Raw genomic sequence first — 17,005 nt, forward strand, 5'->3', positions numbered from 1 at the left:
AATCAATGTGACCTAAGTTAGACATGACTAACATAAACCCTACTGATTTCAATGGGACTACTCTAAAAATGACTGGACTCAACTCAATAAGAGGACCCATGCCTTATCAAATCAAGGGTCCATTTTGTTCAGCATTCTATTCAAACAGCGGCCAACTAGCTGCCTGGTTTTAGTGTTTGCTGTATTGCATTTATTAATTGTTGTAAGCTGCATTGTGAGGGTTACACCATGAGAGGTGGGATATAAATACATTAAATAAGCAAATGTGTGTACTGGAGCTTCTTTGTATGAGCTGAATGAATGTTTCTAATTAAATTTCAAATGTTTCCTTCACTTGCATCTTAACACTTTGCAGCTTATACTCTGACAATGCAATCTTATACATTTCTACCCAGAAGTATGCCCCATTGATTTCAAGGTGATCAATGGCTATTAGACATGATGGCTATATAATACTTCTAGTATTGGAGGCAGTATGATTCGGAATGCCAGTTGCTGGGGAACATGGATGGGAAAACTCGTGGGCTTTCCATTGGGGTATCTGGTTTGCCAATGTGTGGACAGAATGCTGGATTAGATAGGCCTTTGGTCTGATCCAACAGAGATCCTCATGTTCTTACTTCCAGGTAAGTGTGTACAGTGGAGGATGGTAGCTCTGATATCAGTGGGGCAGTGAATCCACTCTGGGTTTTAGTCAGAACCAGTCAGAAATGCTTCACACCTTGGATCGCTCCTTCAGCTGACCCAGAGTGGATTCGTCACCCTTCTGACAACAGAGCCACCACCCTCCACTGATTGTGAACATGGACGCAGCCTGACTAATACTGGGGCAAACCATTGGTCCAATTAGCTCAGTATTGTCTATCCTCCCTGGCTCCAATGCAGCAGCTTTACAGGCAAGAGTCTTTCCCAGCAGTATCTGAAGATGTCAGAAATTGAACCTGAAACCTTCTGCGTGCAAAACAGATGCTCTAGCACTGAATGACGGCCCTTTCCTAAAAGTAAAATATGGGAAAAGTAAACCCTAAACTCAGGTGGCTCATGCAACTGTAGTTTGTGCAACTCCATAAATTTCAAACTCAGCTGCACGTGACAGAAACACAAGATGTTATCTATAGTGTTAGAGACTTGCACAATTTTATTTTTTTTGCAATCTCATACTACGACAGGCAGTTACACAATTTAAAGCAGAACAACAGCAACAAAAGTTCTCCTGCGGTTGAGCAGCACATATTTTAATAATTACATTTAATAATAAAACACTATGATGATTTTCAAGCAGACAGTTAGCATTCCTTACTGAGGACTAGAAACCTTGGGAAGGGGAACAGTATTTAAAAACGAAATCTCCATTCTTGGGGATTTTTTTTTTAATCTCCCTCTCTGAAAAGCTGTCCAGCTAGATCAGGGGGTGGGCAGCTTCAGAGGGTCTGAGACCAATTTCTGCCCCTTAGAATTAGTGGGTCCACATACACCCCACTAAAATTATTGCCACTGAATTGCTGCTGAATTTCAGCAGCAACTCATCAAGAAAAAGACACACACCTTAAAACGAGGTGCCACCTTCTTTTTAATGCAAAATCATACTCTTGGATGACCTGGCCGCATAGCAGTGGTGATTTGGGAGTGAAGGGAGCTGCAGAAAAGGGCAAGGGACCCACAAATGACCCATGGTCCATGTGTGACTCATCCCTGAGCTAGATGTTAGGGGGGGAAAGAATTCTCCATTAGCTTTTTAATGTGTTGTGCTAATAATTCTGTGGCAAATAGAACTGTGTAATGGCAAACGTGGTATTTTTCTGCTGAAGGAAGTTTGAGGCCAAACATGTTCTAAACCGGGGCAGGCAACTTGTGGCCCTCCAGATGTTTTGGCCTACAATTCCTATCATCCCTTAGTATCAGCTCTGCTGGCAAGGACTGATGGGATAGGAAGGCCAACATATCTAGAGGTTGTCCACTCCTGACCTATAGTCAGCGAATTTTGAGTTAACTATACGAACAATTTAAAACAGAAGCCTAGGAGACAAAGCACTACTACTAAAACCATCCTCAAATCCCATTCTCTTCCTCACCTTTTCAAATCCCTCTTAGTGTCACTGAGACAACATGGGAATAATGAGAAATAGGGGTCTTAAGTGAGCTCAGTGAACCCAGGAGAAGAAGATTAACCAAGATAATTGAGATTTAAAAAACCCCAAAATGTGTACTTGGCAATGTTCACACAGTGGCCAACCAGCTGTTGACCAGGGACCCACAAGCAGGAACCTCTCACCTGTGTTCCCCTGGGCTGCTCCATGAAATGCAGAGGAACCACAGGATCAGGAGAGCAAGATCCTTGGCTGGCAAATACCTGGCCTGGATTGTTCTGGATCCAGCCCAGATTCTGATACTAAAAGAGCAACAGACTTATAAAGACATTTAAAGGGGGTAACCAGGTGTAATCCTAAATGCACCCCCTTGGAATCTAAATGGAATGATTCTGTATTTGAAGCAGTGGAGGCTGGTGGTTCCGATGTCAGTGGGGTGGTGAATCCTCTTTCAGTCAGAACCAACCAGGACTTTAAGGGAGCTATCCAAGGTGCTTTCTGACTGAAACCTGGAGCAGATTCACAACCCCATGATATTGGAACCACCAGTCTACACTGGAGAGGGACCGGGAAGTCTTTCGTCGCAGTTAGCAAAGATGTCTGGGGATACTCCTGCCTAGAGTCCATCGCTGGCATCTCCAGGTAGAGCTAGCAAAGATGGCAGCCCGAAACCCTGGAGAGGAGCTGCCAGTCAACATAGACATTACTAAGCTAGATGGACCAATGGTCTGACATGATATAAAGCGGCTGAAGCACCTTCCCTGCTCAACTTTATTATGGACAGAATTTATGAAGTTCGGAAGAAGCGTCATACATCATGGTGACCTTGTTCTGTAGCATATTCAGCATTGGGGAATGTGGGAGAAATCAGGAACAGATTCAAAGGACTTCAGCTTTCATAGAATCATAGAATAGCAGAGTTGGAAGGGGCCAACAAGGCCATCGAGTCCAACCCCCTGCTCAATGCAGGAATCCACCCTAAAGCATCCCTGACAGATGGTAGTCCAGCTGCCTCTTGAATGCCTCTAGTGTGGGAGAGCCCACAAGCTCCCTAGGTAACTGATTCCATTGTCGTACTGCTCTAACAGTCAGGAAGTTTTTCCTGATGTCCAGCTGGAATCTGGCTTCCTTTAACTTGAGCCCGTTATTCCGTGTCCTGCACTCTGGGAGGATCGAGAAGAGATCTTGGCCCTCCTCTGTGTGACAACCTTTTAAGTATTGGAAGAGTGCTCTCATGTCTCCCCTCAATCTTCTCTTCTCCAGGCTAAACATGCCCAGTTGTTTCAGTCTCTCTTCATAGGGCTTTGTTTCCAGACCCCTGATCATCCTGGTTGCCCTCCTCTGAACACTATGTTCATGGTAGAATCTACCATGGGGTAGATTCTATGAATCTACCCCATGGATTCCAAAGCAGTCCAGCTTTTTCCTAGTCACTCAGATTCCATGGACTTGCGGACCGGTTTTTCACTTTGGGGGAGGAGGATTTGCACTAATGCGGATTTGTGCGAAGGTAAACAAGTGCAAGTAGAACAAAATTAAATTTTCAGACAATCATAAAATTAGCCTTGGGTTTTCAACGTTTGCACTTGAATAACAAATGTCAAATCCTAACATGAACAAAAATGTGACTTAAAAAACCAAACCAAACCTAACAGGGTATGTAAAAGCCATTTCGACCATGTCAACTGGTTAAAATGTTTAGATTTTAATACTGGAGACATTTCAAACCAACATCCTAGAGCCACTAAAACCAGGACATAAAGCAGTTAAGGCATGCATTCACAGACTGAATGATGAGCAGTAAATTGGCCAGAGCAACTCAGTATTTCTAGTCAAACCCTGCAGATGTAGGCTGGGATTTCCTTTGGCTGTTGCAGGGAAAGGAAGTGACATGAACACCATAGATGGAAAGAGCATCCATCTATACAGTGTTTAGAAACTTCATAAGAATGAATTGAAACAGGAATGCCATTGCTGGTGTTGACTGTTCATTGCTCACCTCCCACAAGGTGATCCAATAATAAGAATCGATGATCAGATTACATTATGTTTTTAACAGAAGACAAACAAATGTCTCAGGAAGCTGAGAAGAGGATAATTATATGATAAACTGGGATATATTGCTACTCAATACTGAGGAGTCATCAAAGTGTCATAGTTACCAGCCGCTATCAGACCTTTCTCCATACTATGAAGAGGCTTGGCCATTGACAGAACTAGTAGGACATCACCAGAGAAAGTACTATTTGGTGTTCCATGGAATGGTAGACTGGGCTGTTGGAGGAAGGATGTCACAACAACAACAACAATAATAATTCCAAAAGTTTTAATTAAGAATGTAAGCACATAAGAATATCCATGCTGGATCAGTCCATCTAGTCCTGCATTCAGGTCACACAGCTGTCAACGGGAGACCCACAAGCAGGACGTGAGTGCAACAGCACCCTCCTGCCCATGTTTCCCAGCAACTGGTGTACATAGGCCTACTGCCTCCAATACCAGAGGTAGCACAGAGGCATTTAGTAGCCATCGACAGCCTTCTCCTCCAGGAATTTGACTAACTCCCTTCTAAAGCCATCCAAATTGGTGGCCATCACTACGACTATGGCCGTAGCTAGACCTAAGGTTTATCCCTGGATCATCCAGGGGTCAAACCTGTTCATCTAGGTGACACACAGGGGATCCAGTGCTCAGGCAGGGGCGAACCCTGGATGATCCCAGGATAAACCTTAGGTCTAGCTGTGGCCTATGTGCTGCACGATGCTCACTTAATCCTAAAATACAGCACCGGTTAAGGACTATATGGCAGGCAGTGAACTCTAAATGAGAAACCCAGCTGAGAAGTGAAAGCACCTGCATCCTTATCTCTTGGATTCGGGGTAAACATGTGCGGTCACAGAAGAGCATACGGAGGCAACGACATTGATTGCAAGGCGTGTTCTTCATAACCTAATTAAATCAACTGCTTCTGCTGCTCAAGTACAGAAGAGGGAGAACCGTACCCTCGGCCTAGCGCCACAACGAAAAATCAAAATCCAGCCTCTGAAGGTGCAACGCCTCTCCCGCACGCTGCGTCGTGGCCCCAAATCTCAGCATGACAATGGACTCACCCAGTCCCATCGTTTGACAGAACTGATATTTTCAGGACTTTTGCTCTGCCTGACTGCCCATGTGCCGAGAGCAGCAACCTGCCCTCAAATTTATTTTAAAATCTTTTTTTTTTAAAAAAAAGAAGCCAGTTAATGGATAGCGAAGTACACTCATTTTCCCCACCCCACCCACAATTTTCGTCTTTACAATTAAAGGCTGGCATTCCCTTTAACCGTCAAAGGCGCACAGTGGCAGAACCAAAGCCACAAAAGAGGCGCAGTAAATGAGAAGAACATGTTACTACACTGCATTTGAGAAAGTTTGGCTCCGAGCTATGCACTGATTAATATCAGATCTCCTCCTCTACTTGCCTCTTGACAATCTTGTCACATCTGGCTGACAAATCCTTACAAGCTTATCCAAACCAAGGCAGCCCCAGTCATGCTTGGGGACTAGCTGGAAGGAAGCGGCAACACCAGCCGCGCACTGATGTGCCATCAGTGAAACTAATGAAGCTGACTTCAGTTGCAGGCTGCCGGAACAGTAAAAAGGAGCACAACACGCCTCAAGGTTTTGCAACACAGCGTAGAGTTAGCTCACTGGAAGATAAGACAAACAATCACCTCCCAAGGTTCAAGGAGCCAAGGAGTTGCATGATCACAAAAGGCTTTTAAAAAGGTTTCAGCAGCAACCTCAGCCAAAGCAGCACCCCAGAACGTACAGTTTAAAAGCAAAAGAGAACAGGGGTACAGTTTACCATCCTCTTGGCCCTTTGAAGAGAAAGTATTTCTTTTCACAGCAGAGCCTGTGATATTTAATTTGGATGCTGTTAAGCAGGGGCATTTCTTTTCCTTTCCCCACAGTTAGAAAACAATGAATTCCAAGCATCCCAAGTTATTTGGCATGGAACAATTGTTTTGTAAAAACCACAAGTGTCAGTTCCCCCTCCTTAGTGTGTTTTATTAATTTTTCTAAAGCAGGAAAAGTTAGAATAGGGATATATGTATATATTTTTAAAAAGAAAGCTTCTCAATTGGTCAGCAAATTGTCAACTTTTCTTTCTTTCTTTCTTTCTTTCTTTCTTTCTTTCTTTCTTCCTTCCTTCCTTCCTTCCTTCCTTCCTTCCTTCCTTCCTTCCTTTTTCTCTTTTTCTTTCTTTTTTAAAGAAGCAAAACAGTATGTCCCCTTACCACTCCAAAAGTGGAAGAATGAGGGTGGCAGTAAAAGACTTGTTCTGTTAACTGAGCAGGAAAGTAAAATCAACTGTTTCTTTAGCAATGCCAACGAAATATCAGAATTCAGTTGACAGTTTAGCATTAAGGGATGAAATGACAAAGGGCAGAAAATCCAAAGATCTGCCAGCGTTTACCATTCTGCTACACTACAATTTCATCTTCACAGTCTTCTTGCATTTTGAAAGCACACACAACACCACAAAAGTACAACTTTTGCAAGGAATCTCTCGAGATGTGTGTGTGTGTGTGTGTGTGTAAGTTGGACAGTTATTTTGCAGGACACATTTATGGTCAGCAAGTGAACTCTGTATCCAAAGAGCAGACATGATGCCAGAGCTAATTCCCAAAGAGCTAATTCCCCAAGAACTTCTTTTGCAAAATTACATTGTCTGGTCTCTTGTGCATTTTCTACGTCACGCTAATGATAATGTATTTGCTTAGAGCACTTGACTCAGAACACACCGAAGTCACAAATCACAGATTTTATAGCTATTAATGTACATCCAGGACCTGTACGATTAAACATTGTCAGGTCATCAATGATTTATGGGAAGCTGCTTTTTCAAACCAGGAGAACAACCATCAGGGGCTTGATCCGGTCCGATTGCAAGCGCTTTCCCACAACTTATAGGCAAAGGAGGGTGATGCATCCTTTTCGGGTGCATTTCATCTAGAAGGCCAGCTTTTTAATATATAGCTAGTCTTGCAGTCTAAAACACACTTTTTCACAAGTGCATCTCACTGAAATCAGTGTAGTTATTTTTGAGTCAATCTGGTTAGGATTGGGCAGTTAGAAATCATTCTAAAAGACACTGCAGCCATTAAATAAGAAAACAGAGCACGCGGCAATCTCCTTTTGAAAGCTTATCATTTGCTATCCGGGACAATCATGCAAATCTTTCTCTCTCTCTCAAGAGCTTGTAAGGCGAGGGATATAAAACCGAAATCCATGCACAAGCTACAAAAGAACTTTCCTTACCTCTGACATTCTTACGGAGCATGTGTTTCGAGAGCTATAAAACAGTTTCCCATCCCCTCTGCCGTGAGTTGTACAAAGGAGAAGAAGAACCAGGAAACATGCCTGTCTGTACAAGTAGGAAAGGTAGAATCATCACACACGCCTTGGTCTTGTCACCCTCGTCTGAAGGCAGCGCACCTCCACGCCTGATGTGCGCTCACGCTGAGCACAGGGGAGTGAAACCAGATCCCTCCTCCTCTCTCCTCCAGAACCTAACAGTGCCTAAGTTGTGGGATTGCCTCTCTCTCTCTCTCTCTCTCTCTCTCTCTCTCTCTCTCTCTCCCCTCTTCGGGATGCTCCCACCTCAGCACTCTGGAGGGGAGTGTTTCGGCATGCCCCTGCAGTCACAGGGCAGAGCCCCTCACAGCTGGCTCAGAGAGGGCATGACACTCATCTTTCACACAGGCTTGATCAAAAGCAGTCTGGGCGACCCCAGGCTCCCCTAATGCAGCATGGGGAGAGGCACTACCTCTGCTCCAGCCGCCTAACTAAGGCATTAAATCAATGCAGCTAACCTAGGGCCTATATTATTATTTTTTTCTTTTCGGTTTGTGCCTCCTTTCCCCAAGAATGTGAACAGCTTTCTGGAAATAAAGCTCTAAGATTTTTTTTTTTTTAATGAGGAGGAATTGGGGGAATCACTCTGCTTGTTCTTTTTTTATAAGCATACACAAACAATTCTTGAGTACCCAAATGCATCACTAAATTTTTTAAAAAAATGTTTTAAAAGTAGGAAAGTGGTTTTTTGGGGTTTGTTTTTTTTAAATGGATTTAAAAAAAATCATTGAATTTATTAAAAATGTAAAATAAAAAGAAAGAAAATGGGAGAGGGAGGGGGGGAAAGCAAGTAAGATTAACACACCGAAATGAGGCTGCCATCAAAGATACTAATTGATACATGTCAGGTATGCAAATATAGATCATACACCAGAGCTGGAAATTGCTCCATAGGATGCAGAGCCGGCATCTGTTTGCAAAAGCTGCATCCAGACTGGTTAAACTTGAGAAGCCGTGTTTAAGAGCCAATGGGGTTGCAGAGTTCCTGTGTTCCTCACAGAGAGCTGGGTGGCCCTCTCTGGGACGTTGAGATGGAGTTTTGTTGTGCGTGCATCTTTAAAAATGTAGCTCAGTGGCTGGGCACCTGTCTTGTCTGCAGGAAGTCTCAGGCTCAATCTGTGTCATCACCAGGGAAGGCTGGATCCCTGGAGCGTTGCTTTTGTCAGTGCGGACAAAACTGACCTCGATAGAGCAGTGGTCTGATTCTGACTAATACAGCTTCCTGTGGGTTGGCATCAAGGGTCAGCATGGTTGGGCACCTGCCCAGGGCCACAACCCAGCAGGGGCACGAAGGCAAGAACCCCCTGGAGTTGTCCCCCTTCTTCATCATTGCAACCTGCATGTTCACCTGCCTCTTGCTCTGGCTGAGGCCTTGGTGTTGGTGTAAAGGAGGAGAAGTCAATGCCACCTCCTACTTCCTCTCTGCCAGTCAAGCAAGCAAACAAGCAGTAGCCATGATGAGGAAGAGGATGAGGAGCAAGAGTAGCTAGTGACAACGGCAGTGAGAAGGTAGACTCACTGAAGGAAAGGGGTCCATTGAGGATGTCTTGCCCTCAAAAACCAGTTCCGTTGCCTTGCTCTGAGCAGATGGGTTCCGGAAGTGAATATAGCTCATCAAAGCGATGGGCACCTCACTAGGAGTAGCCGGGTCCTAATGTTCTCTCTCTCTCTGTCACACTTTAGGATGACCAAGAAATGGAACCCAGGAGAGGGCCATGCAGATGAAGGGGGTGGTTTAGTTCTCAGTTGCTCCCATGGGTTATTATTCAATATTAGTCTATCTTAAGTCAGCTTCACTTGAATGGCTCTACTCTAAGGAGGACTAACATTGGATACAACCCTTTGAGTTTGAGGGGACAAAATCAATAGGCTGCAATCATCGAGTTGCATGCGGGAGAGCGAGGACGTGCCTCTTGTTGCCATTCATTCGTATTCAAGCCCTATATGGCTCGGGTCCAGGTTATCTGAAAGACCGTATTCTCCCTTATGAGCCTGCCCATGCTTTGAGATCTTCTGGGGAAGCCCTTCTTTCAGTCCCACCATCTTCACAGGTGCGCTTGGTGGGAACATGGGAGAGGGCCTTCTCAGTGGCTGCTCCAATGCTTTGGAACTCTCTTCCCAGGGAAGCTAGACTGGCTCCCTCCTTGATGGGCTTTCAGAAGCAGGCTAAAACTTATTTGTTCCGGCAGACCTTTGGAGAATAATCTGGTCCTCCATCTATATTAAGGACTTGTAAAATTGCCGTGTATTTTAAACCTTTAATGTTTAATATTGTATTTTATTTTAATTTTTGTACATTTCTTTTCCTAGGTTTTAAAATGTATATGTTTTAAATTTTGTAGGGCCACCTCAAGGCCCAGCAGTGGGCAAAAGGTGGGGTACAAATAAATTTAATTATTATTATTATTATTATTATTATTATTATTATTATAATAATATGGGGTGGTAGTGGAAGAAAGTACTGCATTTGGGAACAACTTTGCTGAGGGGGTGAAAGCTTTCCATCACTTTTTACAATGGGTGACCTGCTCCCTCTCATTGAGTCACAGTATAAATACTGGCACTAAACCATATCCTTCCATCCACACCTCCCATGCTCATGCTCATGCTCATCACGATGGGTATTGCCCATAGCAAACAATAACAGTGGATTATTATTGGTCCTATGCAGAGTTTGATGCATCTCAAACAGTGATCACTGTACTCATCTAAAAACAATAGCTGTAGGGGCTATCACAACGTGTAAGAGGTTGGGACCCCTCTGCCCTCCTCTGAAATTTTTAGCACAAGTTTAAAACCATCATTTTAATTCACTGGGCATAAATATGCCTCATTCTGCATAGGATGGGGGCAGTTAATTCCACCCATGGAACAAAACAAATTCTTGATCTAGCAGCAAGTAAATTATGGCAACATGGCTTATGTGCTGTTGACCTGGTATCACAGAAATAGTTCATCCAGCCCTCTTCCTTAAAGCGACAGAAGAGCACGCTTGGCAGGGTCTCTTCAAGCAAGGAGCTGCTCGACGAAGATTTGGCCTCGCTTCTTGTCTCAGTCTTTCAAGCCACACTAGATGGTGACATTTGAAGCCAACTAGCCCTACGTTTACCTGCCGTGGTGCACAGATTTATTAATGGCCTTTGGGACCAAATAAGACATTACATGAGAGACATGAGTAACAGTTGTCTTCTTTTAAAATCGTTTTCTTTGTTTCCTGTTGCCGCACTGTTCTTGTTAGAGAGAGAGAGAGAGAATTACGTTCTTGTCTAGTTTCCTGAGCAGTATGGCTTCAAAGCCTTCCATGTCAGAACGAACGCCCCACAGCTGATTTTTCACTGGGTGGAGAAGGTGGAATTTGGATACCCATATCTCTCAGTTCACCCAGTGCAATAATGACACTCAACAGGGCTGGCCAGTATCCAGTGCGAAGTACCTACCCTAGAATAGCCACCCAGCATCCTTTGCAAAGCACAGGAGTTCCACAGCATGCAAAAGCTCCTTTTGGCAAGAGATCTTTCGGGTAAAAGTTCTAGGGAAAAGGAGGTCTGCGATGGTGGAGCAGCCACCAAGAATGCCAGCCCTTTCTACAAGCCCTTGAGATGGAGAGACGGTTGTCTCTCGGGTAGGGTGGCCACTTGTAAATTGCTAAAAAAAAGAGGACAAGAGAAGATGCCTATTTGCATGTGCTACTTTATATGTATAGATGCAAAAATGATCATTCTAATTTAAATAGAAATAGAGTACATCTTACCATAGTGTACTGTGACCAGGTGATCTCTGTGCCTGCTCAGTCTGCTGGACAGCTTTTTAAATAGAGGACACTTTCAAAATAGAGGACAGTCCTCTATAAAAGTGGACACAGAGCCACCCTCCATGGCCACTTATGAATTTCCAAAAGATAGGAAATGCATCACCCCGCAAAAAGGACAAGTTAATTTATATGTATCAGTGCAGATTTAGAAATAATTATGATAATTTAAGTAGAAATGCAATATATTTCACTATAGCGTGGAAGACTGGGGTCAGGTGACCTGGGTGCTAACCGAAGATGGGCAACTTCAAGGCCCCTTTCACTCTCTCCCTTCTTATATATTTTTTAAATCTTTGTACTGGACATGGACTGGACAGGCTTACAAAGAGATGATGCCTTCAGAGGACAGTCTTCTGTAGCAGAGGACACATGGCCTAGGCCAGTCACGGACGGGATTATTTAGTAATCATGCTTCATATTTCAAAGGCAATTAGCAAAGAAAAATGAAAAGGGGAAACAGAACGAGCATTTACCAGTCCCACATGCACACAGGGCTACCTTAGAACAAAAGGAGACCACACCCTTCTTTGGTGAAGAAAAGGTAAAATGGGTGTCACACACAAATGTTCTTGCATAAAAATGCATGTACAGTGTAGTGTTCAGATGAGGTTGCAATATTCCCAACAGTCTCTGAGGTCTGAGTCTGGCATCACTACTTGACATCCTAGGGCAGCTACACCTGCCCAGGCCCTCCACATTGGGCAGCAAGTCTGCAAGCCCGCCCAATGGGTGTCCCCATTTAAATTTCCCATAATGCCATGGTGTAAAACTACACTGGGTGCTCTGGCGCATGGTGAGAAATTTAAATGGCTGTTGAAGGAGGTAATTCTCATCAGGGAGAAGCCAAATAGGAGTTGATCTCTGTCCATTACAAATGGCCTCTCCTCTACTTTCTCATCCGTATATACAACAAGCAGATATTTGGATAATTAGCACCAAAGAAGCTCAGAGATGATTCAAACGTGGAGAAAAAAAAATCTTTAAGAGAGATCATGAGCAGGGGTCGTATCAGATTCCACGGAGCTCAATGGCAAAAGTTAATTTGGTTTCAATGCAGCTGGTCTAAGCACTCTTTATAGGTGGAGTCTAGACAGAGATGTTGGGATTGCAAAGAAACCAATAGTAAAAGCCAACCCTAAACACAGTAGGATGGAAGGTGGAAGAACTGAGAGGGCGCGAGAGATAGAATCATTGGCTCCCAACTTTTTCCTGCCTCAACTTTACCCTTTGTTTTATATGAATCACTTAGCGTTTTATCTCAGGGCCAATTTCCCCCCAAAGATACAGATGGAGAACTCCTACTGCACTCAACAAGAATTTTATATGAGCACCTAAGGGCAAGACTGGTCAATAAAGGTAGTTGTAATTCCAAAGGAAGAAAACGGAGGAAGATTTTTTTGGGGGGGAGGAGAAGACACCCGATAATCTTAAAGTAGAGGTAGAAACATTGCCTTCACTGTGCTTTATATATAACGATTCGAAATGGTTTATATATGACAATTCAGTATTGTTAATGATTAGTTATGATAGTTGCATACAAAGCAGATTGTATAACCACCACCACCACCTGCCATTAAGGTACATGGCACTTTACAAAGTAGCAAAAGTAAAACAATAAAAATAAAGAGACAACTCCCTGCCCCTGAAACCAATCCTCAAATAGATCCTGCACCTTGGACAGCTCTTTCAGAGGTTTGACTGGTTCTGACTGAAACCTGGAATGAATTCCTCCCTCCCTCCACCTGACATCAGAACTATCACTCTCCACTGTTTCAGGCTGTTATACATTAGAAATAACCTTTGCTCATTTTCTGACTGATCCTCTACATTTGTTTTATATTGACAGCAGGGAAAATTAGGGCTGCACCAAATGATTGCAAAGTGAACATTTGGGTGTGAAACAGGAGTTTTCAAAGGGCCATTTCCTGAAACCTTCCCTAAAGCCTGCCTTTTCACACACACATACACACACACACACACACACACACACACACACACACACACACACACACACTTGAATCTGCTTGTGCCCTCTCTCGGTTGCTTCTTGCTAACAGTGTGATCCAGGCCAGTAGGGAATCATGTTACTAGAGTCGTAATAACACAGTGCCACATAGCCAATCAGATTTTACTTCATGACGACAAAATCATAAAGTCAATACAGAGTGAGAGTAATGCTTTCCCCCCTTCAACCTAAATTGGTTTCCTAATGATGCCTCATCACCGATAACATTTGGTTATGTGACAATTTCTCAAAGTCAATTGGGAGTGAGAACAGGAAACACTGTCCAGTGGAATTTTAAGATGTTTTTAAATGTTTTTAGGATGTTTTTTAGGATGTTTTTAACAATATATATTATGTTTTAATTGAGCATTATGTATTTTATCATTTATTGTTGTTCCCCACCTGGATCAAAATGGAGAGGCAGGTAAGAATTATTATTATTATTATTATTATTATTATTATTATTATTTTGAATGTGTGTTAGTCAGGAACTCATTTTCTGAACCACTGGTGTTCCTGTTCTGAACTCCCAATCCTCAGAAGATGACCTTTGCAGAGAGGGAAAATATTCACAAAAAACATTCCTTATTTCAGCTCAGCCTTAGGGAAACATGCCAAAAGTTAACCTAAGGTCCAGTTTGCTAGAATGCTGGGCCTGTATTTGCTGCTTGAAATTTCTGCATATAATATTAAAAGCACGACATTAAAAGCAAGGCATTAAAACAGCTGCAGTAAAACTGTTGAAGGAACAGCAAAATGGAGCCCAGGGAAAGCTTGGGTGAAAAGAAGTATTTTAAGGAGGTGTTTGAAAGATGCCACATTTTCTGCCTTCTGAACTGCATCGGGGGGGGGGGAGGGTTTCCCAGAGGGTGGGTGCCACTACAGAGAAGGCCCGCTGTTGGGGTTCTTCATGGTAAATCGGGATGGACAGACTGTCCAGTTTCTCCAGCTGCTTGGCAAGCTGATGTCCCCACTCGAAAAATATGACTCTATGGCTAGCCATATATGTGCAATGGCGGGGTTGATTCCCCACCCCCCCAATCATTAAAGGTTTAAAATCATTTTTTGTTGATAGTAAGCAGAAAGCTTAGTTCTGGGCATAGCAGGCCCTCCTGACAGTCTGTATACAGGCACAGAGATGCCATGCATAGAAATTTCAGGCAAATCCATTTGGGTTACACACCCACCCACACGCCTTTGGGTCTGGCAGAATCCATAGTTCACTTCCTTTTCAGCTTCCAGTACTGGTAAAATATCGTTTCACTGGTTGAATCAACACAAAATACCTTCTGGGTGGCAGTAATGCTCGAACTGGGTCTGGTGGTTGTGCGAATCTGTTATAAGAGACCCAGAGCAGTTCAGCGCTGGCAAAAATGGCCCAGGTCCAGCTGTAATATCGGTACAGCAGATGCTTTAACAGCAGTCATGTCGTTTCATATTCATTTTCACCTCCCGCGGCATTTCCCTGGGATTTTCTTTTTCATGCTTTTTATTGCAAGCCCACAGTTTGGAAGTTCTTTCATCCTGGTGGCATAACAAGCGGAATGAGTAATATTTCATCAATGCGAGGCGACAATTTCCCCCTTTGTTTTCCTAGGGAGTGTTTAAGACTCTTGCACAAGTGACTAAACATGTGTCAATGGCAAGTTGGTACGAACAGGAGAAAACTGTATTCTGCTTACTTAAAAAAAGAAGCAGCCTTTGCATGTCATAAAATGTTCAGTGATTTCTTTCTAGCTGCCAAGAAGACAACAACGCATCAAATCAATGATTCCTTTCTAAATGACCCAGAACTCATGAGACAGAACAGTTAAATGTGGGAAATTTACTCTCCGGCTCTAAGGGTTCATTCCGATGGCCTCGACACCTCAAGGATAAAACGCTCCAATGGGGCTCTCTATCCATCTTAAGCAGATGGAAGGGTAGTCATGACCAGGCACCAGCCTAGGCCTTACACCTGAGTAGGGACCCATTGACAAGAGTCCCCTGGACTTGCTTCCCCCCATCCATTGGAACCTGTTTTTTCACCTGCCTTTCGCTCTGGCCCAGGCAATGGTGGCCGTGAGGACACTTCTGAATGGAACCAGACTTGAGACCAAGGGCTTTGCTAGACCTGCCGGGATAATCCGGCAGGGAGGCGGGGCGACGGCGCGCTGATGTTAGCGCGCGCTGCCCGGGCTTCCAGACGCAGGACGCGCAGGGACGTCAGGATCCCTGCAGCGTCCACCATTTTTTTTTAAATTTAAAGGGGCCACGTGCGGCCCGAAGACTGCGGAGAAGGTAAGTCCGTTTTTTTTTAAAAAAAACGAAGCCCCCCCTCCCTGTCCCCGGCCTTGCCCTGGCAGCGCCGCTCACCTGCTTGTTCAGGCGGCGACGCCCAGCACTCTCTCTCTCCCCCGCTCTCCCCCCCTTGCCATCCCTGATACCTGCTCTCCGCCCCCCGTCCTGCCGGGTCCGGCCTTCCCCCTGCCCCTCTCTTCCCCCCCCCCCCGGGCCGATGTGCCACGGACCTTCCTAGATGTTTCGCAGCCCCGGCCGAAAAAGGCGCGCCATAAGCGACTTCGCTTATGGCGCGTTAGAGGAGTCCTCAGTGCGGCCTGGGCCCGGATTCCCCTGTGCGTCATCTGGACGCACAGCAGGGAAACCGGGTCTCAAAGCGCGCTAAGGCCTCGTCTAGGAAGGCCCCAAGACAGTGGAGACTGGTGGCTCCTACAGCAGTGGGGCGGTGAAGCTGCTCAGAGTTTCAATCAGAACCAGCCAGAACTCTTAAAGGAACTATCCAAGGTGCTGAAACTCACCCCCCAAATAGGTTCAGCACCTCCATTAGCTCCTTCACATCAAATCTCGGTTCCTGTATTGGATTCAGCAGGGTAGATGACAACAGCCTCCAAACCACTCGGAGAAGCTTCGGTGGATGGCTACTTGAGGACATGACAATGGCAGAGAGATGACGTGCCCTTATATGTGCTCTTTTGTGTTCCTACACAAAACACCATGTACATCGATGGTTCTATATATAAACAATAATAAATCAACAAGACCGGCTGTAAAAAGCCAGCCCATGGCAATCCCACTGTATTCCTCTTTTGGAATTATAATTAATTATTTCAAGCAATTATGAGCCGCCTTCTCTGACTCAATCTGTCCTCAAAGCAATGTACAGCAAACTGGTCAGACCAGAAAGATATTACTTAGTTGGCACCTCTATCCAACTTGGCCTGTCGGTAATTGTAATGCAAAGACGTTGCAGTGAACTGGTCTCCATTTCAGATCCACAAACATACTCCTTATCCATTACAAGACACAGTAGTCCAAATTCTTGACAGTCGGACACTTTACCAGGATGAAATGATCCATAATTCACAGAGAGGCATCACTAAAACCAACATTTTTCTTAAAGAGGATCGAGACCGGAATTAATGTTATCCTATTCCTGATTGGGTTTCTTCTCTTCAATTGCATACTCTTCTCAACAACAAATAACAAATGTAAAGTTACAGCACAAGCTGGAAATGTCACAGTGGGTTCAACTTTTTTCTTTTTCCTAAAGCTTTTAAAACCTGATTTTGTTCTGACTTTATACTGTTAGTTTTACCCTACCCAGTGCCTGTTTACCCTACCCTGTGCCTGTTTACCCTACCCTGTGCCTGTTTGCATTCTCTTCCCCTCCTTATTGTTTTATTATGATTTTATTAGAATGTA

The 17,005-nt window shown here is 44.2% G+C and overlaps 1 protein-coding gene across 2 annotated transcripts in view; it reads right to left on the reverse strand.

Moving 5' to 3' along the window:
• The window catches only part of BNC1 (basonuclin zinc finger protein 1), a 94,753-nt gene that overhangs the window by 18,051 nt on the left and 59,697 nt on the right, over window positions 1-17,005 (reverse strand). The window contains exon 1 of one of the 2 annotated variants that reach the window (XM_063142405.1): window positions 7,392-7,573. The exons of the other annotated variant lie outside the window; for it this stretch is intronic. Within the exon in view, the coding sequence (XP_062998475.1) occupies window positions 7,392-7,400 (9 nt within the window). The 5' untranslated portion in view covers window positions 7,401-7,573. Of the gene's footprint in view, window positions 1-7,391; window positions 7,574-17,005 lie in introns of those variants that run through there. 2 annotated transcript variants of the gene reach the window in all.

This window comes from Elgaria multicarinata, chromosome 16, assembly GCF_023053635.1.
Source record: "Elgaria multicarinata webbii isolate HBS135686 ecotype San Diego chromosome 16, rElgMul1.1.pri, whole genome shotgun sequence".
Taxonomy (NCBI): Eukaryota; Metazoa; Chordata; class Lepidosauria; order Squamata; family Anguidae; genus Elgaria; species Elgaria multicarinata.